The 27,544-nt window shown below is 38.3% G+C and overlaps 2 protein-coding genes across 4 annotated transcripts; one reads left to right on the top strand and one right to left on the bottom strand.

Moving 5' to 3' along the window:
- Positions 1-1,346: 1,346 nt before the first annotated feature.
- Positions 1,347-24,450, top strand: LOC137038490 (syntaphilin). 2 transcript variants are annotated; one of them, XM_067413077.1, is made up of 5 exons: positions 1,347-1,536; positions 15,101-15,192; positions 15,394-15,519; positions 17,324-17,473; positions 21,564-24,450. In XM_067413077.1, the coding sequence occupies exons 2-5, from the start codon at positions 15,149-15,151 to the stop codon at positions 22,861-22,863; spliced, it is 1,620 nt and encodes a 539-aa protein (XP_067269178.1). In that variant the 5' UTR covers positions 1,347-1,536; positions 15,101-15,148; the 3' UTR covers positions 22,864-24,450. The 2 variants fall into 2 exon arrangements, with proteins under 2 accessions (XP_067269178.1, XP_067269177.1); XM_067413076.1 differs by having other exon boundaries at positions 1,348-1,536; positions 15,391-15,519.
- Positions 24,451-24,942: 492 nt separating this feature from the next.
- On the bottom strand, positions 24,943-27,096 carry fkbp1aa (FKBP prolyl isomerase 1Aa). Of its 2 annotated transcripts, none has more exons than XM_067413079.1 (5): positions 26,963-27,096; positions 26,714-26,761; positions 25,992-26,104; positions 25,590-25,739; positions 24,943-25,282 (listed from the first exon to the last, which is right to left on the bottom strand). In XM_067413079.1, the coding sequence occupies exons 1-4, from the start codon at positions 26,997-26,999 to the stop codon at positions 25,611-25,613; spliced, it is 327 nt and encodes a 108-aa protein (XP_067269180.1). In that variant the 5' UTR covers positions 27,000-27,096; the 3' UTR covers positions 24,943-25,282; positions 25,590-25,610. The 2 variants fall into 2 exon arrangements, with proteins under 2 accessions (XP_067269180.1, XP_067269179.1); XM_067413078.1 differs by having other exon boundaries at positions 25,565-25,739; positions 26,963-27,092.
- Between the last annotated feature and the right edge of the window lie 448 nt (positions 27,097-27,544).

Genomic DNA, 27,544 nt, shown 5'->3' with positions numbered 1-27,544 from the left:
TAACAATAACTAACCGTAGAAGTTTGGTAAGAATAGTAAAATGCTACTTCACACTTCAATTCAAAACACTAATATTATATGTTATTTTTAAAGTGACGACCAAAATAAATAAAAAATCATCCTTCAAAGATTATACCCATTTATAAAACTAAAAGTTTCAGGGTGTAGGAAACTCAGACTTACTTAAAAATAAAAAACATTAAATTACCATTGTAACCACTAGGTGGCTGCCAGTTCCACTTCCTAATTTTCAAACGTTTTGCTTTTGAATTATTATTTTGACATTATGAATATTAATGCTTTCCTTTACATTTTTAATTTTGAGCCCTGCAAACCTAAAATAAAACTACACTTTGTAATTTATTTAAGGCATTTGTCAGTAATAAAGTAATGGGGAAAATGTAATGATTTTAGGTGCTCCTAAATTTTCTGCTTGTGCTCCTAAAATGTCCCATTAGGTGCTACAGTGCTAGTTAAAAGGGTAGTGTTTTTATGATTTCAATAATCATGTTCTGACATGAAAAAAGAAAAAAAAAACTACAGAGCTTGATCCTAAGATAAATTGTGACAACTGATATTTATATGCATGTATACTGTTATAAAGATCTAACATTGCATTACAAGCTATAATAATTTCCTCTTACTTTTTGGCCTTGAAAAATACCAGTACCATACTGTTACTGAATAAAATGTAATTTTTGTTTTCAATTCCATATACCATTCGAGCCATACATGTGCCTGATGTATAAAATATAATACACAAAAAAACACAGGCATATTCAAACTTTTGTTTTAAGTTTTTTTTTGTTCCAAAATTAAAGCCTCTTTAAACTTCCATAAAAATAAAAATTATATATATATATATATATATATATATATATATATATATATATATATATATATATATATATATATATATATTATACATTACTATCTGTAATCTCTTTGAAATAAGTTTCTTCTTCTTATCAAGCCTGCATTTATTTGATTTTATATATATTACAGTGTTCTGTTTACAGTATGTAGTACAGTATGTTTACAGTACATAGGCTAGGTGTAGTTTTGATGCGTTGTTTTGAACTTGATCCTAAAAAAAATCAGTGGTACAAGCATACAATCTAATCATGAAGCATTAGGCTAATTACATTTGATGTCTTGGCTATAGCCACTGGAGAAAACTAACATGTTAAAGGTTCTAAGCCACTAAATAGCGATATGTGCGCATACTTTATATTGTAACCGTACAAAAAAAAGTCCACATCAGAAGATACCCCGATTCTCAATTCATTTCTTCTTCTTTTAAACATTCGCTGCCCCTTTAAGAAACGCCATCGCAGCGTCACGCAAATGCGTCGTTTCTGCGTTCGCAGGTCTCGTGCGCGCTCTCATCAGCAGCAGCATCCATCCATCATCAACCGACCCGAGCGAAATGACGCGGCGCGCAACACCGGCCCGCGCGCAGGGCACAGCCAACAACATCCATGGACAAACTTCACCGGGATACTGCAGAGCAACGACGACGGAAAAGCAGAGGATGTAAGTGACGTTCAACCCGGTCTGCTCTTCTGTCAATGATTCTCTCGACTTTTCATAAACTCGACTGTAATGTTATGATAGAAGCTTGGTGTTCATCACCATCATAATGATTAGTGTATCATATGTAAGTGCGTTTCTCTGCATATAACAGTTTGGACTAAGCTTCTTGTTTAGCCTAATATAGTTTTATGCCCAAGATTATCAACGACGCACTGTTGCAGCAGCCCGTTTCAGTCTCAGACAGGCGAATAGTATCTGCTGATCTTACACTGTTACATAAGACCGAGCGCTTGTGCCCTTTACTTTAGGGACGATTTACCTGCAACATATGGAGGGAGCTGACGTCATGCCCCGCTCCCACCATGGGTCCTGAAATCATGGGAGATGTGCATCACTAACAAAATATATATATATATTTTTTTACAAATATGTCTTTGTGTCATATTGCTGTATAATCCTGGGGCAGAACTTAACATATGTCTCAGATATTTAAAATTTGGGAGCAAAAATCCCTGTATTGTTCAATTTTTAAATGTTATTTATATTAATATTTATATATTGTAGGCTATTGTAGTCCTATCTTGCTAAAGGCTTAGAGTCTCTGCAGACACCAAAGTGACCTGTGGCTGTCAGATATTGTTTAGGGGCTAGATGTTATAGTGTCAAATGAAAGTAAAATCAGCCCTAAAAGCATTGCATGAAGCTCCAAAACTTGGCTGACTGCATTTAAATATTACTGTGATCAAAAAGAAAGACAGGACAGTTGATTAAAATGTATTTTAGCCAAGCATTTATTCTGATCTTGGGTATTATTTACAAGGACTTTTGTATTTGATGTTGATTTAGCAACATATATAGTTGTTTAAAATTATTACACAGCAAAAAAAATAAAAAATAAAAATGCTTTTCTTACTTAGTATTTGTGTCTTGTTTCTAGTCCAAACATCAAAAAAATCTTATAGCAAGAAGTATTTAGACAAGCAAAAGTAATTGTCTTGTTTTGTGAAAAAATAACTCAAAATTAAGAGGTTTTGCTTAAAATAAGCAAAATAATCTCAAAACAAGAGTATTTTTCTTATTTTAAGCAAAAACTCTTAATTTTGAGGTATTTTCCCCCCAAAACAATAATTTGTACTTGTCTAGTAAATGTTTCTTAATGTAACAATTTTTATAAATTTTCACTAGAAACAAGTCAAAAATACTAAGTAAGAAAATCTTTTTTTGCAGTGTATTATTATTATTCAATTGATTGATTCAATTGAAGTATAACATTTAATTTTAAATGTATTCATTTAGCAGACACTTTTATCATAAACAACTTACAAATTATTATACATAGCTTATCTACATGCTTTGAAAGGGAGGGGTGAGTGTTAGGGGATTGCAATTCACAACCTCAATGCTAGATGGTGCTAAAATGTACACACTGCACCTTTAATGAGTCATGGGTGTGTTTTGGGCGTAACATGCAATAAACTAATCCGAATCTCATCTCCCATTCCCTTTAAAAGCCATGCAGTTGCGCTCGCGCTGTGGCCTATTCGCTATTTACATCCTTTTATTTTTAATATTTGACATGTTTGTGTTGTTAAAATAGCAACACACCAACAATGCGTCTAAACACACCTCGTTTTCAGACAAGCCCGCTCATAGGTGAACAGATGGGGGCGAGTGCATTTGTTATTTAAACAACGCGGTGCAGGGCGTGAAAATTATGTATGATATGGCCCTATATTGTCATCTAAACAGTTCAGCATGAATTTAGCTTTAAGACGTCCCGAAAAACATCTGCCTGTGTACAATCACTGCCAAGTCAAGTCACCTTTATTTCTGTAGTGATTTATACAATATAAAGTGGGGCAAAAAAGTGTTTGATCAGCCACCAGTAGTGCAAGTTCTCCAACTTAAAAAGATGAGAGAGGCCTGTAATTTTCATCATAGGTACACTTCAACTATGAGAGACAGAATGAGAAAAAAAAATCAGAAAATCACATTTTCTGATTTTTAAAGAATTTATTTGCAAATTATGGTGGAAAATAACTATTTGGTCACCTACAAAAAAAAAAAAAAAAGATTTCTGACTCTCACAGACCTGTAACTTCTTCTTTAAAAGGCTCCTCTGTCCTCCACTCGTTACCTGTATTAATGGCACCTGTTTAAACTTGTTATCAGTATAAAAGACACCGGCACACACAACCTCAAACAGTCAGACTCCAAACTCCACTATGACCAAGACCAAAGAGCTGACAAAGGACACCAGAAACACAATAGTAGACCTGCACCAGGCTGGGAAGACTGAATCTGCAATAGGTAAGCAGCTTGGTGTGAAGAAATCAACTGTGGGAGCAGTTATTAGAAAATAGAAGACATACAAGACCACTGATAATCTCCCTCAATCTGGGGGTCCACACAAGATGTCCCCGTGGGGTCAAATGATCACAAGAATGGTGAGCATAAATCGCAGAACTCAAATTGATGATGGCACATGGCTGGGTCTTTCACCATCACAATGATCCCAAACACACCGCCGGAGCATTGAAGGAGTGGCTTCGTAAGAAGCATTTCAAGGTCCTGGAGTCTCCAGATCTTAACCCCATAGAAAATCTTTGGAGGGAGTTGAAAATCCGTGTTGCCCCAAAACATCACTGCTCTAGAGGAGATCTGCAGAGAGGAATGGGCCAAACTACCAGCAACTGTGTGTAAAAACCTTGTGGCGACTTTCAGAAAACTTTTGACTTCTGTCATTGCCAACAAAGGGTTTAAAACAAAGTATTGAGATTAACTTTTGTTAGTGACCAAATACTTATTTTACTTAAAAACATTTAAAAATCAGATTTTCTGGATTTTTTTTCTCATTATGTCTCTCACAGTTGAAGTGGACCTATGATGAAAATCACAGACCTGTCATCTTTTTAAGTGGGAGAACTTGCACTGTTGGTGGCTGAATAAATACTTTTTGCCCCACTGTAGATTGTCTCAAAGCAGCTTTACAGTGATAACAGAAAATAATGCTCATTGAGGAAAAGCATCAAATATAAGAGAATTCTTTCTACCAAAGTCAATAGTGTCATTATTCAGCTCAATTCAGTTCAGTTGAATAACAGCGGCAATGTTTGCAAAATTTGTCAATTATGAAATAACCTTGGAAAACAATGGTTTGATCATCATTCACATTTTATTGTAAGCTAGTAGTCACAATTAGTGTCTCATTCAATAACGCCACAGATTTATTTAGTTTACTCGTTTATAAATACTGCTGAAATATTTTATAATAATATTACATTATAACATGTTATTTTTTCAAAATTTAAAAATGTAAAAATCTCCAGGTTTAAAGGAGAAAAGTCCTTGATTTTCAGCGTAGTCAGACTCCAACTGTATTATATATTTTAATGTACATTTATTATTTCAGCAGACAGTTGAATTCAAAATTACAACTTACAAGTTAAAAAATTACAAGGAATGCAATTTACATAAACATAAGAGTTATAACATAAACGTAAGAAATGCTGCAAAACAAAGTTCCAAGATTATTCAAAGAAGTGCAGACTTTATTTAGTGCAGACTGCCTAAATAAAGATAATGATAAAAATGTTATAAAAGTTATAACAAAATAGTGTCCAATATTAAAGAATATATAGCAGAGTTCACACCACAGCTATAACGATAACGGCACAGAGATACAATATTTTCAAAGCTATTTTATCCAGCTGGAGAACGATAAAAACACTGACAGCCAATCAGAATCCATCCTGCTGTAACAAACTCGAACCATATCGTCCACTGGTGTCGGTGTGGACGCTAATATAGTTTTCTTCATCTTTATTGTTATCATTCTTGGTGTGAACAAGCCTTAAAACAGTAATGAAAGTGAACAACAGGGAGTAGTTTGAGGGGGTTTGTTTAGGATGGAAAAGATGTTCAGACCGGCTTTGAAACATATGGATTCCTGGTCTCCAGATATTGTGTCTGTCTGTGTTAATATTAATCGTAGTGCAGACCTTATGTTGCACACTGTCCTGAACTGAGCCTGCTGTCTGACAGATGCTCTCAGGGGCTAAATATACAGCCATATCATACACATTCTGCTTATTTATTGTGGAAGGTTTTATTATTCAAAACATTGTCAGGAAATGTTATCTTCATACAATAGAATTGATATGGAGTAAAATATCAATACGTTTTTTTTTCCAGTTTTGTGTATGATGACAGTGCCGACTTCTCAGCGAATCAACGTATTTGTCATTGCACATTGCAGAATGAAATAAACATTTTTCAGGGATGCAAAATCAGTCCAATCCAAACCTATTGCAAAACTGCTTACAAAGGAGCCATTACTATGATCACATATTTATGGATGATGAGATTCTTGGATAGTTAGGATTAAATATTCTGAACAGCACTTCCATCAAATTATGCATAAAATAATCTAGAAGCACATGTATCTCATAGTTCACACTAGCTTTGTCATGGCGGCCAGTGCTACGTCAGTCGCACCCACACACACACTTGTCACTCATGCCACCATAATATGCAAGAGACAAACACGTTTCTGTGAGTGTGTGTGAATAGCTCTGTGCAAAGTGCGAAAGAATCCGTCAGCTGTGTGTGTGTGTCTTTGTCTAGTTCATTTTGTGTATTGTTCTGAATGTTTGGTTTACATAAGCTTTTTTTGTCTTGCGAGTCATGTGGCATCCATAATGAAATGCTCTCTGTTGGATTCTGTTCAGCATCTTGGGAATCTAATATTGTCTGACATGTGTCTTTGTGGATTTGGTATTGTAGTGGGATGCAAGGTTGCAGTGTTTCCTAATAATAAACACTTGTATTTGTGGCTATCAAATGACCTCAGCAACTTATAGTTCAGATAAAAATGTTGTCTTCATTTACTCACCGATATATGAAATACGCCTCTTCTATGATGTACATTTTTTTAATTTATGAATACGTAATTTTTATGGGAGAATAAAGTTAAAATTGTCTGGGTGATACAACTGTTCTTATATCATAATGAAGAAAAAAAGCATCATTAAAACAACTAAATTCTTTCTATGAAAACTTTACTCGTAAGTAGTTTTGCATAATCTTTAATTGATTTCTAAGGAAAATATTCACACACTATACTCTTTTTGTTCAAAAGTGACAGAAAATACATGTAAAGTTCAATTTAATAAATGCTTTAATGAATTTTATAAATCCTTATTTAAAAAGTGTATTCATCAAAGAATCCTGAAAAATGTATTAAAAAATGTATCCTGAAAATTCTGCTTTGATCACACGCATAAATTACACATTAAAACATATTACAATAATATAACTGATGATGTGAACAAGAACAAATGTCGAGTGGGACTTGATTTTGTCCATTGTGAATTGATTGGATGGTTGTAGTTTGTGTGGTTAGTGACAGGCCACGCTTGCGACACAGAGAATATCACTGCAAGAGGGAGAGAAATATTTAGATTAAAAAAATATAAAATGATTATAAACATGGTCATATCCATTTGGTGCACTTTAAACAAATCTGATTCCGTAACATCATGACCACTGACTAGTAAAGTGAATAACACTGATTATCTCTTCATCATTGCACCTGTTAGTGGGTGGCAGCAAGGAATATAATAAATAGAATATATTAGGCAAGCAAATATTTTGTCCTCAAAGTTGATGTGCTAGAAACAGGAAAAATGGGCAAGCAGAAGGATTTGAGTTAGTCTGACAAGGGGCAAATTGTGATGGCTAGATGACTGGGTCAGAGGATCTCCAAAACTGCAGCTCTTGTGGGGTGTTCCTGGTCTGCAGTGGTCAGTATCTATCAAAAAGTGCTCCAAGGAAGGAACAGTGGAGAACCGGTGACAGGGTCATGGGCGGCCAAGGCTCATTGATGCACGTGGGAAGGGAAGGCTGGCATGTGTGGTCTGATTAAACAGACGAACTACTGGAGCTCAAATTGCTTAAGTTAATGATGGTTCAGATAGAAATGTGTCAGAATACACAGTGCATCACAGTTTGTTGTGTATGGGGCTGCATAGCCACAGACCAGTCAAGGTGACCACGCTGACCCCTGTCCACTGCTGAACAGTGGGCACGTGAGCATCAGAACTGGACCACGGAGCAATGGAAGAAGGTGGCCTGGTCTGATGAATCTTGTTTTCTTTTAGATCACATGGATGGCCGGGTGCATGTGCGTTGCTTACCTGGGGAACACATGGCACCAGGATGCACTATGGGAAGAAGGCAAGCGGGCGGAGGCAGTGTGATGCTTTGGGCTCTGCCATGTGGATGTTACTTTGACAGGCATCACCTACCTAAGCATTGTTGCAGACCATGTCCACCATTTCATGGGAACGGTATTCCCTGGTGGCTGTGGCCTCTTTCAGCAGGATAATGCTCCTGCCACAAAGCAAAAACAACTTGGCCTCCAAATTCCCCAGATCTCAATCCAGTCAATCATCTGTGGGATGTGCTGAACAAACAAGTCCGATCCACGGAGGCCCCACCTCACAACTTACAGGACTTAAAGGATCTGCTGCTAACATCTTGGTGCAATATACCACAGCACACCTTCAGGAGTCTAGTGTAGTCAATGCCGTGACGGCTCAGGGCGGTTTTGGCAGCAAAATGGGCACCAACACAATATTAGGAATTAATGTCAATGTTATGCTTGATTACTTGATATACAGTCTTGTTCAAAAAAATAGCAGTGTCTACCTTTGACAGTACAAACTCAAAACTATTTTGTACAAACATTTTTTTTTTCTGGGATTTAGCAATCCTGTGAATCACTAAACTAATATTTAGTTGTATGACCACAGTTTTTTAAAACTGCTTGACATCTGTGTGGCATGGAGTCAACCAACTCGTGGCACCTCTCAGCTGTTATTCCACTCCATGATTCTTTAACAACATTCCACAATTCATTCACATTTCTTGGTTTTGCTTCAGAAACAGCATTTTTGATATCACCCCACAACTTCTCAATTGGATTAAGGTCTGGAGATTGGGCTGGCCACTCCATAACATTAATTTTTTTGGTTTGGAACCAAGACTTTGCCTGTTTACTAGTGTCTTTTGGGTCATTGTCTTGTTGAAACAACCGTTTTAAGGGCATGTCCTCTTCAGCATAGGGCAACATGACCTCTTCAAGTATTTTAACATATGCAAACTGATCCATGATCCCTGGTATGCGATAAATAGGCCCAACACCATAGTAGGAGAAACATGCCCATATCATGATGCTTGCACCTCCATGCTTCACTGTCTTCACTGTGTACTGTGGCTTGAATTCAGAGTTTGGGGGTCGTCTCACAAACTGCCTGTGGCCCTTGGACCCAAAAAGAACAATTTTACTCTCATCAGTCCACAAAATGTTCCTCCATTTCTCTTTAGGCCAGTTGATGTGTTCTTTGGCAAATTGTAACCTCTTCTGCACATGCCTTTTTTTTAACAGAGGGACTTTGCGGGGGATTCTTGAAAATAGATTAGCTTCACACAGACGTCTTCTAACTGTCACAGTACTTACAGGTAACTCCAGACTGTCTTTGATCATCCTGGAGGTGATCATTGGCTGAGCCTTTGCCATTCTGGTTATTCTTCTATCCATTTTGATGGTTGTCTTCCGTTTTCTTCCACGTCTCTCTGGTTTTGCTCTCCATTTTAAGGCATTGGAGATCATTTTAGCTGAACAGCCTATCATTTTTTGCACCTCTTTATAGGTTTTCCCCGCTCTAATCAACTTTTTAATCAAAGTACGCTGTTCTTCTGAACAATGTCTTGAACGACCCATTTTCCTCAGCTTTCAAATGCATGTTCAACAAGTGTTGGCTTCATCCTTAAATAGGGGCCACCTGATTCACACCTGTTTCTTCACAAAATTGATGACCTCAGTGATTGAATGCCACACTGCTATTTTTTTGAACACACCCCTTTCAACTAATTCAACTAATTGCCTAATTACACAGCCTTAAGAGCGTGCATATCATGAATGCTGGGTCTCATTTGTTTTCTGATAATCTACTGAACCTACTGGTAACTTGTTTGCCACGTAGCAATAAAAAAATATACGAAAAACCTTGATTATTCTGGTTAGTCACATTGTACTGCTATTATTTTGAACAAGACTGTATACTGAACAAAATTATAAACGCAAAACTTTGGTTTTTGCCCCATATTTTATGAGTTGAACTCAAGTCAAATCTAATCTATGACTTTTTCTATGTACACGAGACCCAGATGAGGATGACGAGCATACAGAAGAGCTTCCCGGGGTTTGTGTAGAAATTATTTGGTTATGCAAACCGGTTGTTGCAGCAGCTCTCTGGATGGCTGGTCTCAGATGATCTTGGAAGTGAAGATGCTGGATGGGGATGTGGAGACCTGGGCTAGTGGTTACACACACGTGGTCTGCGGTTGTTAGGCCGGTTTGGATGTACTGCTAAATTCTCTAAAATGCTTTTGGAGACGACACATGGTAGAGAAATGAACATTCAATTCATGGGCAACCGTTCTGGTGGACATTCCTGCAGTCAGCATGCCAATTGCACGCTCCCTAAAAACTTGCGACATCTGTTGCATTGTGCTGTGTGATAAAACTGAACATTTTAGAGTGGCCTTTTACTGTGGCCAGCCTAAGACACATCAGTGCAATAATCCTGCTGTCTAATCAGCATCTTGATATGCCACACCTGTGAGGTGGGCGGATTATCTCGGCAAAGGAGAAGTGCTCACTAACACCGATTTAGACAGATTTTTGAACAATATTTGAGAGTAATAGGCCTTTGTGTAAATAGAAAAGATCTTAGATCTTTGTTGCGTTTTTCATTTTTTTCAGTATGAATATATGTACAGTGGGTACGGAAAGTATTCAGACCCCTTTAAATTTTTCATTCTTATTGTTATATTGCAGCCATTTGCTAAAATAATTTAAGTTCTTTTTCTCTCTCAAGTCATTATTGTACACACAGCACCCCATATTGACAGAAAAACACAGAATTGTTGACATTTTTGAAGATTTATAAATAAATAAAAAACTGAAATATCACATGGTGTAAGTATATGATATCACATCCTAAGTATTCAGACCCTTTGCTCAGTATTTAGTAGAAGCACCTTTTTGATCTAATACAGTCATGAGTCTTTTTGGGAAAGATGCAACAAGTTTTTCACACCTGGATTTGGGGATCCTCTGCCATTCCTCCTTGCAGATCCTCTTCAGTTCTGTCAGGTTGGATGGTAAACGTTGGTGGACAGCCATTTTCAGGTCTCTCCAGAGATGCTCAATTGGGTTTAAGTCAAGGCTCTGGCTGGGCCATTCAAGAACAGTCACAAAGTTTTTGTGAAGCCACTCCTTCGTTTTTTTAGCTGTGTGCTTAGGGTCATTGTCTTGTTGGAAGGTAAACCTTCGGCCCAGTCTGAGGTCTTGAGCACTCTGGAGAAAGTTTTTGACCAGAATATCCTTGTACTTGGCCGCATTCATCTTTCCCTTGATTGCAACCAGTCATCCTGTACCTGCAGCTGAAAAACACCCCCACAGCATGATGCTGCCACCACCATGCTTCACTGTTGGGACTGTATTGGATAGGTGATATTTTCTCCACACATACCGCTTAGAATTAAGGCCACAAAGTTCTATTTAGGTCTCATCAGACCAGAGAATCTCATTTCTCACCATCTTGGAGTCCTTCAGGTGTTTTTTTTAGCAAACTTTCATGTGTCTTGCACTGAGGAGAGACTTCCATTGGGCCATTCTGCCATAAAGCCCCGACTGGTGGAGGGCTGCAGTGATGGTTGACTTTCTACAACTTTCTCCCATCTCCTGACTGCATCTCTGGAGCTCAGCCATCTTTGGGTTCTTCTTTACCTCTCTCACCAAGGCTCTTCTCCCCCGATAGCTCAGTTTTCCTAGGCGGCCAGCTCTAGGAAGGGTTCTGGTCATCCCAAACCTCTTCCATTTATGGGTTATGGATGCCACTGTAATCTTAGAAACCTTAAGTGCAGCAGACATTTTTTGTAACCTTGGCCAGATCTGTGCTTTGCCACAATTCTGTCTCTGAGCTCTTCAGGCAGTTCTTTTGACTTCATGATTCTCATTTGCTCTGACATGCACTGTGAGCTGTAGGGTCTTATATAGACAGGTGTGTGGCTTTCCTAATCAAGTCCAATCAGTATAATCAATCACAGCTGGACTCAAATGAAGGTGTAGAACCATCTTAAAGATGATCAGAAGAAATGGACAGCACCTGAGTTAAATATATGAGTGTCACAGCAAAGGGTCTGAATCATTAGGACCATGTGATATTTCAGATGTTCTTTTTTAATAAATCTGTAAAAATGTCTACAATTCTGTGTTTTTCTGTCAATATGGGGTGCTGTGTGTACATTAATTAGAAAAAAAAATAACTTAAATGGCTTATATAGAGAGGAGCTCCCTCATGTGTGTCAAGGTCAGTCACTTTTTTAATATACACAGCCCGGCCACAAAAAGTAATTGTTTAGGTTTAAATAGGCAAATGCTTAAGAGTCAATGATTGGATTATTATTGCAGGGATATTTGTGTTTCATGTTATATGGTTGGCTACAAATCTTTTAAAACCCTAATTGATGGAGTGTGTAGTTTTAGGCCCCGTCCACACGGAGACGCGTTTAGCTGTATACGTATACATTTTGTACCGTATCAGTGTTTCGTCCACACGGATCCGGCGTTTTAGAAGCATGAATCCGATATTTTCTGTGGATAAAGTGGATAAATCTGAAAATGATCATCTTCTGTTTTTATGTGTACAGCGAATCCATATATTTTCTGAAACCGTGATGTCATCACACTACGTCCAGCACGGTGAAGAGTTAAGGGATAAAGCTACGAGCACTGGGCATGCGCACATCAATATCACGTCATTTAATTACCATATCTACATTATTATAAGGGTATGTTTTGGGTTGGGGTTGGTGTAGGCATTAATAAAACACATCTGTTAAGTAGCAAATGCATTTATTGTTATTTTATTGTGAGATTTTGCCTCACCTCCAACCACTGCTATAACCCTGCTAGCCACAACTCTTCTTCTCCGTTTTTAGTGTATTTCTGTGGCAGAATTACAGCGCCACACACTGGCCTGGCATGCAAATTACATCGTTTTTAGTTGGTTTCTGTAATCTCGTGTGGACGCAGATATTTCTTGAAACGAGGAAAAAAAAGATCTGATTCGGAAAGCTCTGGCTTCGTGTGGACAGGGCCTTAATTTCTTAAACAGTCTTGTAGGAAGACACATCATGGCCATATTCAGGGATGACACTGTCAAAATTCATCAGCTCAGATTGTGAGAGAATGGTTGGGAGGAAGCATGAAGGATCATTTTCACATGAATTGGCCCCTCTGAGTCCAGGGGTCCGTTCTTTGTGACTTTAGAACTTTGCTAACTTGGTTGGATTTGATTTATTTGTGATGGAATAATTACTTTATAATTTTATTGGAGTCTTACACTTGCTGTACAGTTAATCTGAGCTGTGCATTATTTGAATGATAAAGGACATTATGGGAGTGGGTTGATGCAGCACTTGGTGCAGACTCTTAAGAAACTTTAATTAATGCATTCACATAACAAATCTGCTTCAAATTGAAAAAAATATTAAATGAACTGCTAATTGCAACATTAAAATAAAAATGTAAAGGGTGATAATCATGAATATAAATTGAAAATCACGTTTAAAAAAACTGTACATTTCATTTATCTATTATAACTGTTATGTTGTTTTGGTCGTTTGGTTTCCTTACAAAGGTCGAGAAATGTTTGTTTGTTTGTTTATTTGTCAAGTTTTTTTTTTTTTTTTTGCCAGGTGGCTTTTTTAATTATATGATTTAATTACGTTGCTGTCTTGCTGCCAGCCAATCACTGCATTGCTGATCGTGGTTTTGAGTATCGATACATCTGGCCTCTTCAGGGAACACACGAACGAGAAGTGATCTCAGACAACTTAATCCAGATAGAAACCCGATTCCAAAAAAGTATTCAAATTGTGAATAAAAACAGATTGCAATGATGTGGAAGTTTCAAATTACAATATTTTATTCAGAATACTACCTAGATGACATATCAAATGTTTAAACTGAGAAAATGTACAATTTTATGGGAAAAATAAGTTGATTTTAAATTTCATGGCATCAACGCATCTCAAAAAAGTTGGGACAAGGTCATGTTTACCACTGTGTGGCATCATCTCTTCTTTTTATAACAGTCTGCAAACGTCTGGGGACTGAGGAGACAAGTTACTCAAGTTTAGGAATAGGAATGTTGTCCCATTCTTGTCTAATACAGGCTTCTAGTTGCTCAACTGTCTTAGGTCTTCTTTGTCGCATCTTCCTCTTTATGATGCGCCAAATGTTTTCAATGGGTGAAAGATCTGGACTGCAGGCTGGCCATTTCAGTACCCGGATCATTCTTCTACACAGCCATGATGTTGTAACTGATGCAGTTTGTGGTCTGGCATTGTCATGTTGGAAAATGCAAGGTCTTCCCTGAAAGAGACGACGTCTGGATGGGAGCATATGTTGTTCTAGAACTTGGATATACCTTTCAGCATTGATGGTGCCTTTCCAGATGAGTAAGCTGCCCATGCCACACGCGCTCATGCAACCCCATACTATCAGAGATGCAGGCTTCTGAACTGAGTGCTGATAACAACTTGGGCTGTCCTTGTCCTCTTTAGTCCAGAGAGATGGTGTGATATTATGCACTGTAGATGATGATAACTTCAAACTCTTTTCAATTGTTCTCTGAGAAACTCCTTTCTGGTATTGCTCCACTATTTTTTGCTACAGCATTGGGGGAATTGGTCCTCTGCCCATCTTGACTTCTGAGAGACGCTGCCACTCTAAGAGGCTCTTTTTATACCCAATCATGTTACCAATTGACCTAATAAGTTGGAAATTTGTCCTCCAGCTGGTCCTTATATGTACATTTAACGTTTACAGCCTCTTATTGCTACCTGTCCCAACTTTTTTGAAATGTGTAGCTTATGAAATCCAAAATGATGAGCCAATATTTGGCATGAAATTTCAAAATGTCTCACTTTCAACATTTGATATGTTATCTATATTCTATTGTTAATAAAATATAATAAGTTTATGAGAGTTTTAAATTATTGCATTCCTTTTTTTATTCACAATTTTTACAGTGTACCAACTTTTTTGGAATCAGGTTTGTATTTTAATCCAATCTGCAAATTGGTTTGAAGAACCAAATTAGCCAGAGATCAGTTGTCACGATTAGAAGATCTGGCATCTGTCAAATCATCTCACATCTCTTAAGCAAGGTACGAAAAATAGACTCCATACCTTAAATTCATTAAAAGTCTTTAGGATATGCTGGAGAAGACCTTAGAGGAGTGCTGGACTCAATTGTCAATCTTGACCAAAACTTGTTGCATCTTGATAGAAATAACATCACAACATTTATTTCCATTGAGAGGTGCATACATATTTTGACTTGACAATGACTTGTCCAAGAGACCAATATGCTGTCATATCTGTTTGGTACTGACTATATTTTGTTATGTATGTTTGTTTTAGAGTGATCTGTCCTGAGGAATCCTTGTAATTTGTTCCGTGTCCTTACCCATGTCCCTCCCAGCGAACCGAAAGACATCTGCTGGTTCCCGCAGGTAATGCTACCCGCCTTCTGTAACATGCATAATCAAACACATTAATAGTTTTCAAATTATTATGATGTGATATATTCATTCAGCACCAGTAGTGTGAATTCCTTTAAACCACATCCTGTGTTAAAAGTTTGTTTCACTGTGACAGCATGTTTGATATGGACGTCAGAACTCAGCTGTCACTGTGTGTGTGTGTCATAGAAGGTCTGCTGCTCCAAGCAGCACTCGACACTCGCATGGGGACTCAACTGTCCGTAGCAGTTACTCAACAGCATCCTGCAAGTGCACAGAGAGCAGTACTGTACCACGCTCCAACCCAGCCACACCACGGTGAGCAACACACACACTTAAAGGCAGATTAGATTTGTCTTCCATCAGGGTCGTGTTCCAGATTTTGTATGGTGGCAAAAAGTACAGTACAAAAATAGAATTAATGGAACAGACATGAGACCATATCCGTTGATAAGTCTGGTTACTTGTGCCTGATATACTGATGTGGTTGTTATGGAAGCTTGTTTCCTCTTCACAATTAAAAAAATAAAAATAAAAAGGTAATTGCGAGTTTATATCACATAATTCTGATTTTATAACTCGCAATTCTGACTTTATATCTCACAATTCTGATTTTATATCTCACAATTCTGACTTTATATCTCACAATTCTGATTTTATAACTCGCAATTCTGACTTTATATCTCACAATTCTGATTTTATATCTCACAATTCTGACTTTATATCTCACAATTCTGATTTTATATCTCACAATTCTGACTTTATATCTCACAATTCTGACTTTATATCTCACAATTCTGATTTTATAACTCACAATTATGATTTTATATCTCACAATTCTGATTTTATATCTCACAATTCTGACTTTATATCTCACAATTCTGACTTTATATCTCACAATTCTGATTTTATAACTCACAATTCTGATTTTATAACTCACAATTCTGATTTTATAACTTACAATTCTGACTTTATATCTCACAATTCTGACTTTATATCTCACAATTCTGACTTTATATCTCACAATTCTGATTTTATATCTCACAATTCTGGTTTTATCTCACAATTCTGACATTATATATCACAATTCTGATTTTATATCTCACAATTCTGGTTTTATCTCACAATTCTGACATTATATATCACAATTCTGATTTTATATCTCACAATTCTGATTGTATATCTCACAATTCTGACTTTATATCTCACAATGTCCCTCATGTCATTCAAACCTGTTTTACTTTCTCCACAGAACATAAAAGGAGATATTTTATAGAATGTAGAAGCTGCTCTTTTCTGTGTGAAAGTGAATGGGGACTATCATGCTTCAAAAAAGGACAAAAAAAGCACAGAAAATTGACGTGTGAAGGCCAAGTATGGTTACCCATACTCGGAATTTATCCTCTGCATTTAACCCAGGCGAGTTAGTGCATACACAGAATCCGGAGTAGTGAGTAGTAAACACACAAACACTGCAAACTGTAGAAACACACACTAAGCAGTGGGCAACCATTTTTGTGAATGAGACTGGTGTTGCACATTGATGTCTTCACCATTGCCTTTACAAATTGCTTGCTGTAGAGATGGACTGACTGGCAATAAAACTAACCACATATCCAGGGTCACAATATTGTCTGACCAGACAGCTTCTCAAATGTACAACACTAATGTGGAAGTTGTCAGTCACACAGAGATGTAGAGCTATTTTAGCTCGAGTGAATCCCTGATTAAAGTAAAAACCAATGTGTTAGCTGATGATGCTGAAGGATTGTTCCAAGCTTTTGCTGCCCCTAGTACAATAAAAACATGCTATGTCGAGTACATGGAAAAGAGTTGTGATCGATAGAAATCAATATATTTGGAGATCACAAGAAAACAAGTAAGAAAAAAGTGTAATGCATATATAAGCTTCTTAGAGCTTCTATAATTGCCTTTGGCGGAAATACAGAGAAATATTGAATCCGTTGCCTTTTCTGTGATTTTTTTGTCTTCATTTACACACACCATTTGTTACACGTGGACCTGTTATTTAGTTTCATCTGTACCATTAACATGTTAAATATTTTAAAATGGTGACATTAATCTCAATGAAATTTGATTTATTCCTTGCTCTCTGACCCAGACGGCAGGCACAGTATGCAACCTGTAGTGAGAATCACGGGATCCGTCCACCAGCTCCTGAGCAGTATCTCACTCCACTGCAGCAGAAGGAAGTGTGTATTCGTCACTTACGAGCTCGGCTGAAAGAAAATGTGGAAAGGCTTCAGGACCGGTCAGTCTGTCATTGTGTCAGTGGCGTTTTATAGCTTCCTGCCATTCTAGCAGTAAAAGATCATGTTCAGTGTATCATGTCATGTACACTGAACAAAATTATAAATGCAAGGCCCAATTTTTCATTAGATGAACTTTTCTGTTTTCTATGTATACAAAGGACTATTTCTCTCAAATACTGTTCACAAATCTGTCTAAATCGGTGTTAGTGAGCACTTCTCCTTTGCCGAGATAATCCGCCCACCTCACAGGTGTGGCATATCAAGATGCTGATTAGACAGCAGGATTATTGCACAGGTGTCCCATAGACTGGCCACTACAAAAGACCACTCTTAAATGTGCAGTTTTACTGAATTGGGTGGGTCCGAAAACCAGTCAGTATCTGGTGTGACCATTGCAGTGTAACATCTCCTTCGCATAGAGTTGATCAGGTTTTTGATTGTGGTCCACTCCTCTTCAATGGCTTACTGTTGCTGGATGTTGGAAGGAACGGGAACATGCTTTCGTATATATCGATCCAGAGCATCCCAAAAATGCTCAATGGATGACATGTCCTCATTAAATCCCACAATGCACCGCAACAATAAGTGTACAATTGATATATGCACAATGGCTAGAGAATACCCATAATGCACTGTAATGGTCACGGCGAATTAATTCCTCCGTCTCGTCAGAAGATGGCACCCGCAGCTGAATCAATCATCCATCCATTTTCCAAACCGTCCTGGTCCAGTGTAATATCATACAGTTATAAATTCCTTGTGTAATTGGTTAATATTAAACTGTTTAATTATGGTTTATACATGGTAGTTTCAATGGCAAAGTTCAAGATAAATCTACTCATTACTACTGGAGCTGCCAGTTTACATTTATCTTGATATCATCATCTATCGCTAAGAAAATATGCTATTTACACTAAGTGCAAATAACGATAGATGCTATTTACACCATGTAAAAGTAGTTGTCTGCAATATGTGTAAATAAAACTGCTTTTTATACTTTATTTTGACAGATACATACTATTTGCATATCGGTATTGTTGTACATAAACAGGATGCAATAATAACCGAGTATTATATTTATGAAAACCATTAAATGGTTGCAGCCGTAGAGGGACAAGAAAAGCCCTCCTTATTGAAAGTAAATGCCTTTCCGATATGATGGGAAAAGAGGAAGAGCAAGCTCTGCAAAAAAATCCCAAAGCCTTTTGCTTTACTGACTACACCACTAAAATATTTGAAATATAGCCTTTTTATATCTTGTTTTTCCCAAACAGGCATTGCTTAGCGGAGCTATTGCGAATAGCACTTGCCAACAAGGCACGCTATTTACATTTGGTGTGAATTGACACTCCATAAAATTATTCACATTTTCACAGATTCTGCACAGGATTCACATACCTTTTCTTACAGCTGGTCATGAATGTATTCAATTATTTTAAAGAAAATCATGCTGGGCTGGACTGGGGATCAAATCCGGCCCTCGACAAATCCAGCCCATGCGGCCCTGTGAATGTTTTGGCTAGGGTTAGGGACTTAAATTAAAATTAAATGAATAAATAAAATAGGACAGGGACTTTAGTCACATAGAAATGAATGCGACAGTAAATAACTTATTTTGAGCTAGGATGCTATAAAGTAAATTTACTGCTATTAAATGCTGTCATAATTTCCTCACCCTAATATCGTTCCGAACCTGTATGATTTTCTCTCTTCTGTGAAACACAAAATAAGTTATTTAGAAGAATGTTGGCAACCAAACCATTTTGGTTACACTTAAATTCTATTGTATGGACAAAAACACAGACTGTTCCACAGAAAGAAAGTCATTCAGGTTTGTAATGGCATTATGGTTAGTAAATGATGACAATTTGGGTTAAACTATACCCTTAAAAACAATAACATTTTTAAAGTGGTAACATATAATGTTTATTGTGTAATATTTAGCTTTTATGATTTTTTTATTGAATTACCAATTTAATAAAATGAAAATTCATCAATGTGGCCCTTAATTCATGGGATCCATGCTTTAAAGCTGTTTTGTTAAATGATCCTTTAATGGCGTAATGAAATTGACCATGGTTTAACTGTAAGATCAGGGTAACACAGGTAAAACCGTGCTCCTCATTACCAAAGGCCTATAGGGTTTCTAAGATAAATAATAATAAACTATAACATTTATAATAGAAATATTGTAAATGTAGAAAATAGGAAAGCTGATTTATCTTCCACAATATTTTATTTAAATAATAGCAAAAAAAATTATAAATACATTTCTGCCAAAGCACCATATTTCTTCAGTGTTAGTAGCTGCAAGGTAAATTACTATAAAGGTGGGGGTGCTGAATTGACATGATTATAGTCGTGTATTGGGGTTTTCCTATTTACTCCATCATTAATTTACATGGTTGCAGCTGTTTTCAGCTCGATTCACCACAGAGCCTGTGATGTTCCCATATCACATGACTGTATAAAACAAGATTCGGTGACAAAACTGAATGGACCAATGACCTGTGCTGTTTCACACATTATAGAGCGGCAGAAACGCAGCGCACGTTCGTCAGCGGCAGTGTTGTGCGATATTCACATTTTGTAGTTTCCCATGCACTCCGATTTAAAAAACTGGGCCTAATATGATGGAGGGGTACTTTGGCCTGTCAATTCGGATGACACGCCAATAGTCCGCTGTCCCTATATGATGGCCAGTCCATGGGCAAAAAAACGTATATCATATATCGGTCAATCAATCTATCTATCTTAGGCTATCTATCTGATCTAAAGGCTTTCCTTTGAATGTACAATAGATCTGTCCAGTTTATTTTCCAACTTGCCCCAAATGTGCTCGATGTAGTTGAAGTCTGGACTTTGAGTGGGCCAGTCCATCGTTTTCAATGTTCCAGCAGATTCTTTCTGTCACAGGTAGTTCCAGCAATAGTTAGAAGAATGTTTCGGGTCATTGTCCTCTTGGAAAATAAATCCAGGGCTAATAAGATGACTCCCAGATACCAAGTGTTCTAATAATTTTGGCCACCACTATAGTGGAACTAGTGGTGGCCAAAATTATTAGAACACGAACAAAATTAGAACAAAATTATTAGAACCTTCCACTATAGTGGTGGCCTTGTGGAAAAGTAACCTGTGTCCGAATATGCCAAAATATAGTCAATCAATCAACTTTATTTTTATAGCGCTTTTACAATCACGATTGTGTCAAAGCAGCTTCACAGTGTCAAACAGGACAATACTACAACAAAATTAGATTTGGCTGTACAGTCGTTCTGGAGAAAACAGTGATGTTATCAGCTTATTTTAATTTCTCATATAGCGACAATGTTGGCAGATCAGTATTATAGTTTATAGAATTAAATAAGACCTAATTCATACATTTTATTTGTATAATTAGTTGAATAACTTTGATCATCATTTTAGTGTCCCCAACTGAGCAAGCCAAGCCAAAGGCGACAGTGGCAAGGAACCAAAACTCCATCAGGACATGATGGAGAAAAATAAACCTTGGGAGAAACCAGACTTAGTCGGGGTGCCAGTTCTCCTCTGGCCTATTAACACACCGTGTAAGATTATTATTCTGGCAACCTTACAGGTCAGAAATCATATTAGATCGGAATATTCAAAATTTCAGGGTATCACAGAAGAGACGGGTTTATTTAGGATGGTGCGTCAATTACACAAGAGTATGAATACGACTATGAAAATATCGGAATTATTGCGCCAGAGACTAAATAGTCCAAAATATATTTCCCTACTAAATTGTAGATGAAAAACAAATCCAAATTCATAGTATTCAGAAAATAGTTGGCGAAAGTAACTGAATAACAAACTACTTCTGTCGAGATTCTGAAGTTTGAATCTGATGAACACATCAGGAGAGGAGTTGTGAATGGCAGTGAAGCAATGCAACTGACACTGTAGCTCACATGACAGTGACAACATGCTTGATGTAGTTCATACTTTATTAATGGAGACGAAGTAAGTCAAACAAGACTTACACCTACTAAACTCTATGCACATTTAAATGCAGCATTAGATTTATTTCTATGCCCTTGTTTTGTTTTTGTTTTTTGTACAATGCAGAGACTCTGAGATCGAGGAGTTACGGATACAGCTGACTAGGATGCAGGAAGACTGGATAGAGGAGGAATGTCATCGTGTAGAGGCCCAGCTGGCTCTAAAAAAGGCCAGGAAGGAAATCCAGCAGCTTCAGCAGGCTGTTGATACAGTTAGGTCCAATCTGGGGGTCCATGAGGAAGATCAACAGGACTGCAAGTCTGAAGGTCTAGGTGTTGGTAGGGTAGGTCTACGATTTGGGGCATCGAGGTCTTGTGGCTGCTCTCCAGCCCATACCATGAGTCGCAGCGCCACCTTCACCAGGTTAAGCAGCGATACATCACCTGGCGCTACAGATCGCAATGGAAAATTGTGTTCTGATCGCTACATTCCCGCCAACAGAGGGGCAATGACGTTACCAAGAGGTGACGGACGTACTCATCTACTTCTGGAAGCAGCTTTACTCTCTGAACAAGTCCCTCACACAACGCTGTGCTCCACGTTGTCACGATCATCCACCTGCGAGAGATTGTGCAGCGGAGAGACGGTGTTGCCCGTTAGCCGATCCTGCCATGCTGTTAACAACAACTGTAGCTGCGGTCCACATACCTACCTCCCACACCACCATCTGTTTCTGCACCTCCCACAGGAGGAAGCGCCACCTCCTCCTCCACCTCCTCCACCACCGCCGACAGCACCCCCTAGTGCATCCGAAGTGAGTGACAGGCCTGGGTACAGGTCACAGGCCTGCAGCCCCACCATAACCTGGATCTCCGAAGAGGGTGGAGAAGAATTGAGTGTCATCACTTCAGCAACCTGCGCACCTGACCTTACTTTAGCTGAACCACAGGTGTTTTCGCCATCCTCAGCCACTGCTTCACCTGCTCAGATGTCTTGGATCACAGAAACATTCCCGCTTGACAGCACAATTGAATTTACATCATCAACAGTGACACCAACAATGCTGACCAATCCACAGGTTCAGCAACCTTGTCCCAGAGCGTCACCACCTCTCGAGCTGCCACCACAGGAGACGACGATAGTAAAGGTCAATGATGAAGATGGAGTGGAGGAGGATGAAGGATCAGCTCCTCCTCAGAGGAGCCACTGGAGCCGCTATTTCCTGATTGACCTCCTAGCTGTGGCCGTTCCCGTCGTTCCGACATTGGCGTGGCTTTGCCGAGGGCCACGGAATGAAGGCATGCCCATGTATAACATGAGCTCCCTGTTGCGGGGCTGCTGTGCCGTTGCACTGCACTCTCTTAGACGGGTTGGCAGTGGCTGTGGTCGCAGCCCATCAGGAACAGGAAGAGCGACACCTATCTGATAACTTAACCATTACCATACCATCAAAAACTGGATCTTGTGCAGACTCTTTGTTCTTGATCTCTTAGTAGGTAGGCTTAAATCTGGGACAAAGATTGAAGGAAGGAATGTGGCCCTAATTTGCACAGACACACAACTTTCAAGGCTCATTTCCTCCATTTGTTTTCCTTTTTCTTCTGGTCCTCTTATCTGCGTTATTTCCTCCCTTTCCTGGCTGAAGCTCAGCAAGCAGTACACAGTCAAAGGTAGCTGCAAAAAGCAATGACCAGAGTCCAAGCTACACATGAGTTTAGGCCTTTAAGCACAATTTAAATGATAAATAAATGCCTTAAGAGTTCAGTTTATTCAGTTCATCCAAGGAAAATTGTACTACTGAAACCTTGGGTCCTCACTGTCAATTTATTTGTCAGTAAATTTGCAACATTCCCCCTATGGGATTGATTGACATTTACTCACTGACATTAGGTCTAAGTCATGAATGTGTAAATAATTTGAATTATTCTTATGTAAACTGTTGTACTGTACCTAATTCATTCGGCTCTTGTTTCATGAAGGAGGCCCATTCACAGGTAAACTTGTTACTTTAAAGTTTCATGTAACTTATAGACATGGGTGCAATTTGTTCCTCATGAAGAGGAAATTTCAAGGCCATAGCCCAAGCAACTTAGCAGGGCAAGGCTTTCACATTTTAAACATTAACATACCCGTAGCTAAGCAACCATTGTGCTAATCCATCTCATTTCATGAAATATTAACACAAGAAGCAATATGCATTCAGAAACATTTTGGATCTCTAAAAGTATGCTTCATGTATTACATAGGATTAAAACTGGACATGAAAATGTGTGGATTACTACTACGATGTCATTCTAGACTTTTCTACTCAAGTTGTGTTTCTTCATATGTGAGCAAAAGGAATTTTGAAGCAGCTTTACTGCGCATTTGCATAATATTTATGGAATTATTTAAATTGTAGTACAGCTTGTTTGGTACAAAAGCCCAATTTTATGGATAAAGCAATGGAAGGTGATGGCCTTTAAAGATGATTTTATTATTCTGTTCTTTGGGTGGTAGATATTCAGTTCTTTTTAACTCAGTCTCAGGTGGAACTCAGGTGAATAGTACTGGAGAGAATGCGGAATTAGTCAAAACCCATGCCAAACGGTCATTCATTGTACCAGGTTGTGAACATGTACATTTACTGTGATACAAGTCTTGTTTTTCCGATTTGTTGATTAACGCATCGCTTCCAACTATTGCATGCATCCAGATTTTAGTAATGCAATTAGGTAACTAATTCATGCGTTTGTTAAACAAAGTCTTGTTTATTTGAAGTGAAACAAAAGAACAAAACCCGGGTAAACATGGCGTTCCAGTAGATTATTGTAAGGGCTTAGACTGCATGTTAGCACAATAATTCCTCGTAGTTAACTATCAGTAAACTATCAAGTAGACCTTTGAATAAATATCTCATGCTGATTTTAAGAAAGCAACATAGCAAAATATGATTGTGTACCTAGAGCCCATCAACATTAATGATTGTTTGGTTCAACTGCACCTTGGAAATAAAAGCGTTTCATTAAAATGACATGGCTTCTGTTGTGCTAATGACTTTATGTTCAGCATCTTAGTCCATCCTCAAATAAAGCAGGATGCAGAAACAATTGTTTTTTTTAAACAGTTACGTGGAGTAGTATTTAGACCAATGAGATTTCACTGTGGGTGTGGCTACAAACTACACATTAGATGCTTCTCAATACTCAAATTGATGCTTCATCACTCGTCCGTCCTCCAGGCCTTGACCCAGAAACCGATCGAATTCAGCCATCTTAAATCTCTAATTGCACTGCGGAGGCGAGGAAGCTCCCTGAAGAGTCATGAGCGAGGATACACAGGTGTATCCTTCCCTGGTGTCCAAAGGGGATGGAGCTGAGATGCGAGGATGCACAAATAAGGAACGAGAAGCACCCATAATCAGAGATAGGGACCAAATAACGTACAAAATGTCCTGCCGTTTATAGTCAGGGACCTGCAAACACCCCAATCCAGTTCCCAATGAACACATCAGAGACGAGCTTGATCTTTTTATAAACAATTTATTTTCAAGTAGTTTGTTTTATACTTAACCAGATTTCCCCACCAGAGTACTTATTACCAGCTCAGCCAAAACCCTGTTGCTGTGATCGCGTTTACAACACAGAAATCAAATATAAAAAGAGAGAAGGGGGGAAAAAAGAAACTTGTGTCTTAGTGAACTTCCAATGATTTAGAGTATACCAGTGATTATGTCAAGCAGAAAAGAAATAAAAAGGCAACAAAATATACAAATGCAAAACAGAGCTAAGCTAAGTGGTATCGCTATTAACACTACCCCTTTTGAGGATCACATGCATGGAGCAATGTTCCTTAAAAAGGTTGACCTGGAAGAAAACAAAGAGAGAGGGTTATTAAACAACTGAACTGTTTACAGCAAAGGCCATAAATACGATTACGAGGGTTTAATCAAAGAGCTTGTTAAATAAACTCTACAGGACAGTTAAGACCAGGACTAGAATAATCTCCTTTAAAGATTATCTGTTAGTTATTAAAGCCATCCATGCAACTGGATGAACTATCTACAAGTTGTTTTTAATGCATTACATGAATGTATTAAATACTGAGAAACAATAACAAATGAGCTCAAAAGAACAATGTGCACATACCCTGAAAGAATGAATAGGGAATAACCTGAGTCCAATTGTGGGGGCTTTATTCCAAGCCAATCAGCTCCACGTCAAATACGAGGGTGGCGTTGGGAGGAATGATGCCCGGGTGCCCCTTGCTCCCATAAGCAAAGTCCGGAGTGCAAGTCAGCTTGGCACGCTGCCCGACACTCATCTGGTACAAGGGGGGAAAGATAATTTAGCCAAATTCGGTCTTGAATTAAACAATTAATGGCAGTTTAATAAGTGACATAGCTTGATTTTCCAAATCCTAATAGCGTGAGTATTTGTCTGAACAAGCAAATGGGGAAATTTTTCAGAGGCAGAGGCCTACTTTACAAAGAGCTTAAATGTAGGTCAGCCATATTTATATAGCAAGTCAAATCCGTGTTTTTTCCAGAGGATTTCAGGAAGATTGTGCATTTACCTGGGCTACACCCTCATCCCAACCACGGATCACTTCCTGTTTGCCAATTTTGAATTTGAAAGGCTTTCCCCGGTCCCGGGAAGAGTCGAACTTGCGTCCATCTGTCAGGGAGCCTGGGAAAAATATTTTACACGTATATGAATCATGCAACAACAAAAAAACGTTTACCAACAAACGTTCAATACCCCAAATAATAATTCATTTTTGGAACGTAAACAAAAATTAAAATGGCTGATGTGTATTCATGATAGGCATTGAATTCATTCAAATGTAAGGAGCGTTTGAATCGAAGCATTTCGAAAATCATATCCCGGAGGATTAGCATTGCATTTTTTTTATTAATCAAAATCTCGGGTCTAAACGACCGTTCGAATGTGATGTTCAGACGAATCTCCATAAACGTTTGTCTGCCTAGACTGCCCGCTATTTTTAACACAGCCCATCTCATCATAAATGACGGCAATAAAGCTACTGTAAGTTATATCCGCAAAACAGGCCACGGTTTCCAAACCCGGCGCTGTTGAGAGTCACGTTTAAGCGTTTTCAGAAAAAAGGGAACGATAAAAGACGTGGTAAATATTGAGGCCAATCAAAATATATTATTTAAATCTTTGCCGATCTGATCGCGGATGCGAAAGTGTCTATTGTGTCAATGCGGCTAATCAGCTAATGCTGGCTAACACCCTTCAGGGATTCAACAACACGATCACTTATCAACTTACCCACATAGTGCACGACACAAGTCTGTCCTTTTTTGGGGAAAGTACTTCCTAAAAATCCAAAACAAAAAGAGAAAACCGTTAAAATCGCACGTCAAATCCTGTGGGAAGAGGTTAGTGGTTAGCTAGCAGGCTAACGCCCGTGATGCCAAAAACAGGCAGAATGAATCGATTTAAAATGCGTCTCATTTAATGTATTAAGTATTGTGGTTTTTGATTTGTCGATGTGATCCCATATGTGATGCGATTTACCGTCTCCAGGAGTAATAGTTTCGACCTCGACTCCCATCCTGGCTGCTTGTTTTGACTCCTGAAGCTCTGCACACAAAATGCGCTCCAGTAATTCAGTAATTGTGATTGAGGAGGGCAGAAAGCCCCTGTCTGCGCCACACGCGAGCATCGAGCGCCCCCAGCGGCCGAACGGCGCTCTACCTCTGTACGGCCATCAACCTCAAATTACCATAGTAACCACGGGTTTCAACCATAAATACCATTACCCTACAATGAAAGTGCCAACTTGGTATTAGCCAACATAAACGAAGTATTTGTGACCCTGGATCACAACACCAAGTCATAAAGGGTCATTTTTTTTGCAAATGAGATTTATATATCAAGTTGTCCTAATTAAGTGCAACTATTGTTGGCTATTGCCACAAATATACCCGTGTGACTACTGGTTTTGTGCTCCAGGGTCACATTTAAGTCGTCACATCATACGAAATCATCATATTATCCAGGAATGTACCCTTAGAAAATTATCTAGGCCTAGACTACATCAGGAGTACAACAATATTAATAATTTGGTAGTTTTGTGCTTTGTTCAGAATTAATTTG

This window comes from Pseudorasbora parva, chromosome 13, assembly GCF_024679245.1.
Source record: "Pseudorasbora parva isolate DD20220531a chromosome 13, ASM2467924v1, whole genome shotgun sequence".
NCBI lineage: Eukaryota > Metazoa > Chordata > Actinopteri > Cypriniformes > Gobionidae > Pseudorasbora > Pseudorasbora parva.
Note: the sequence above shows the minus strand (reverse complement) of the source record. Positions and strands in the feature narration are given on the sequence as shown.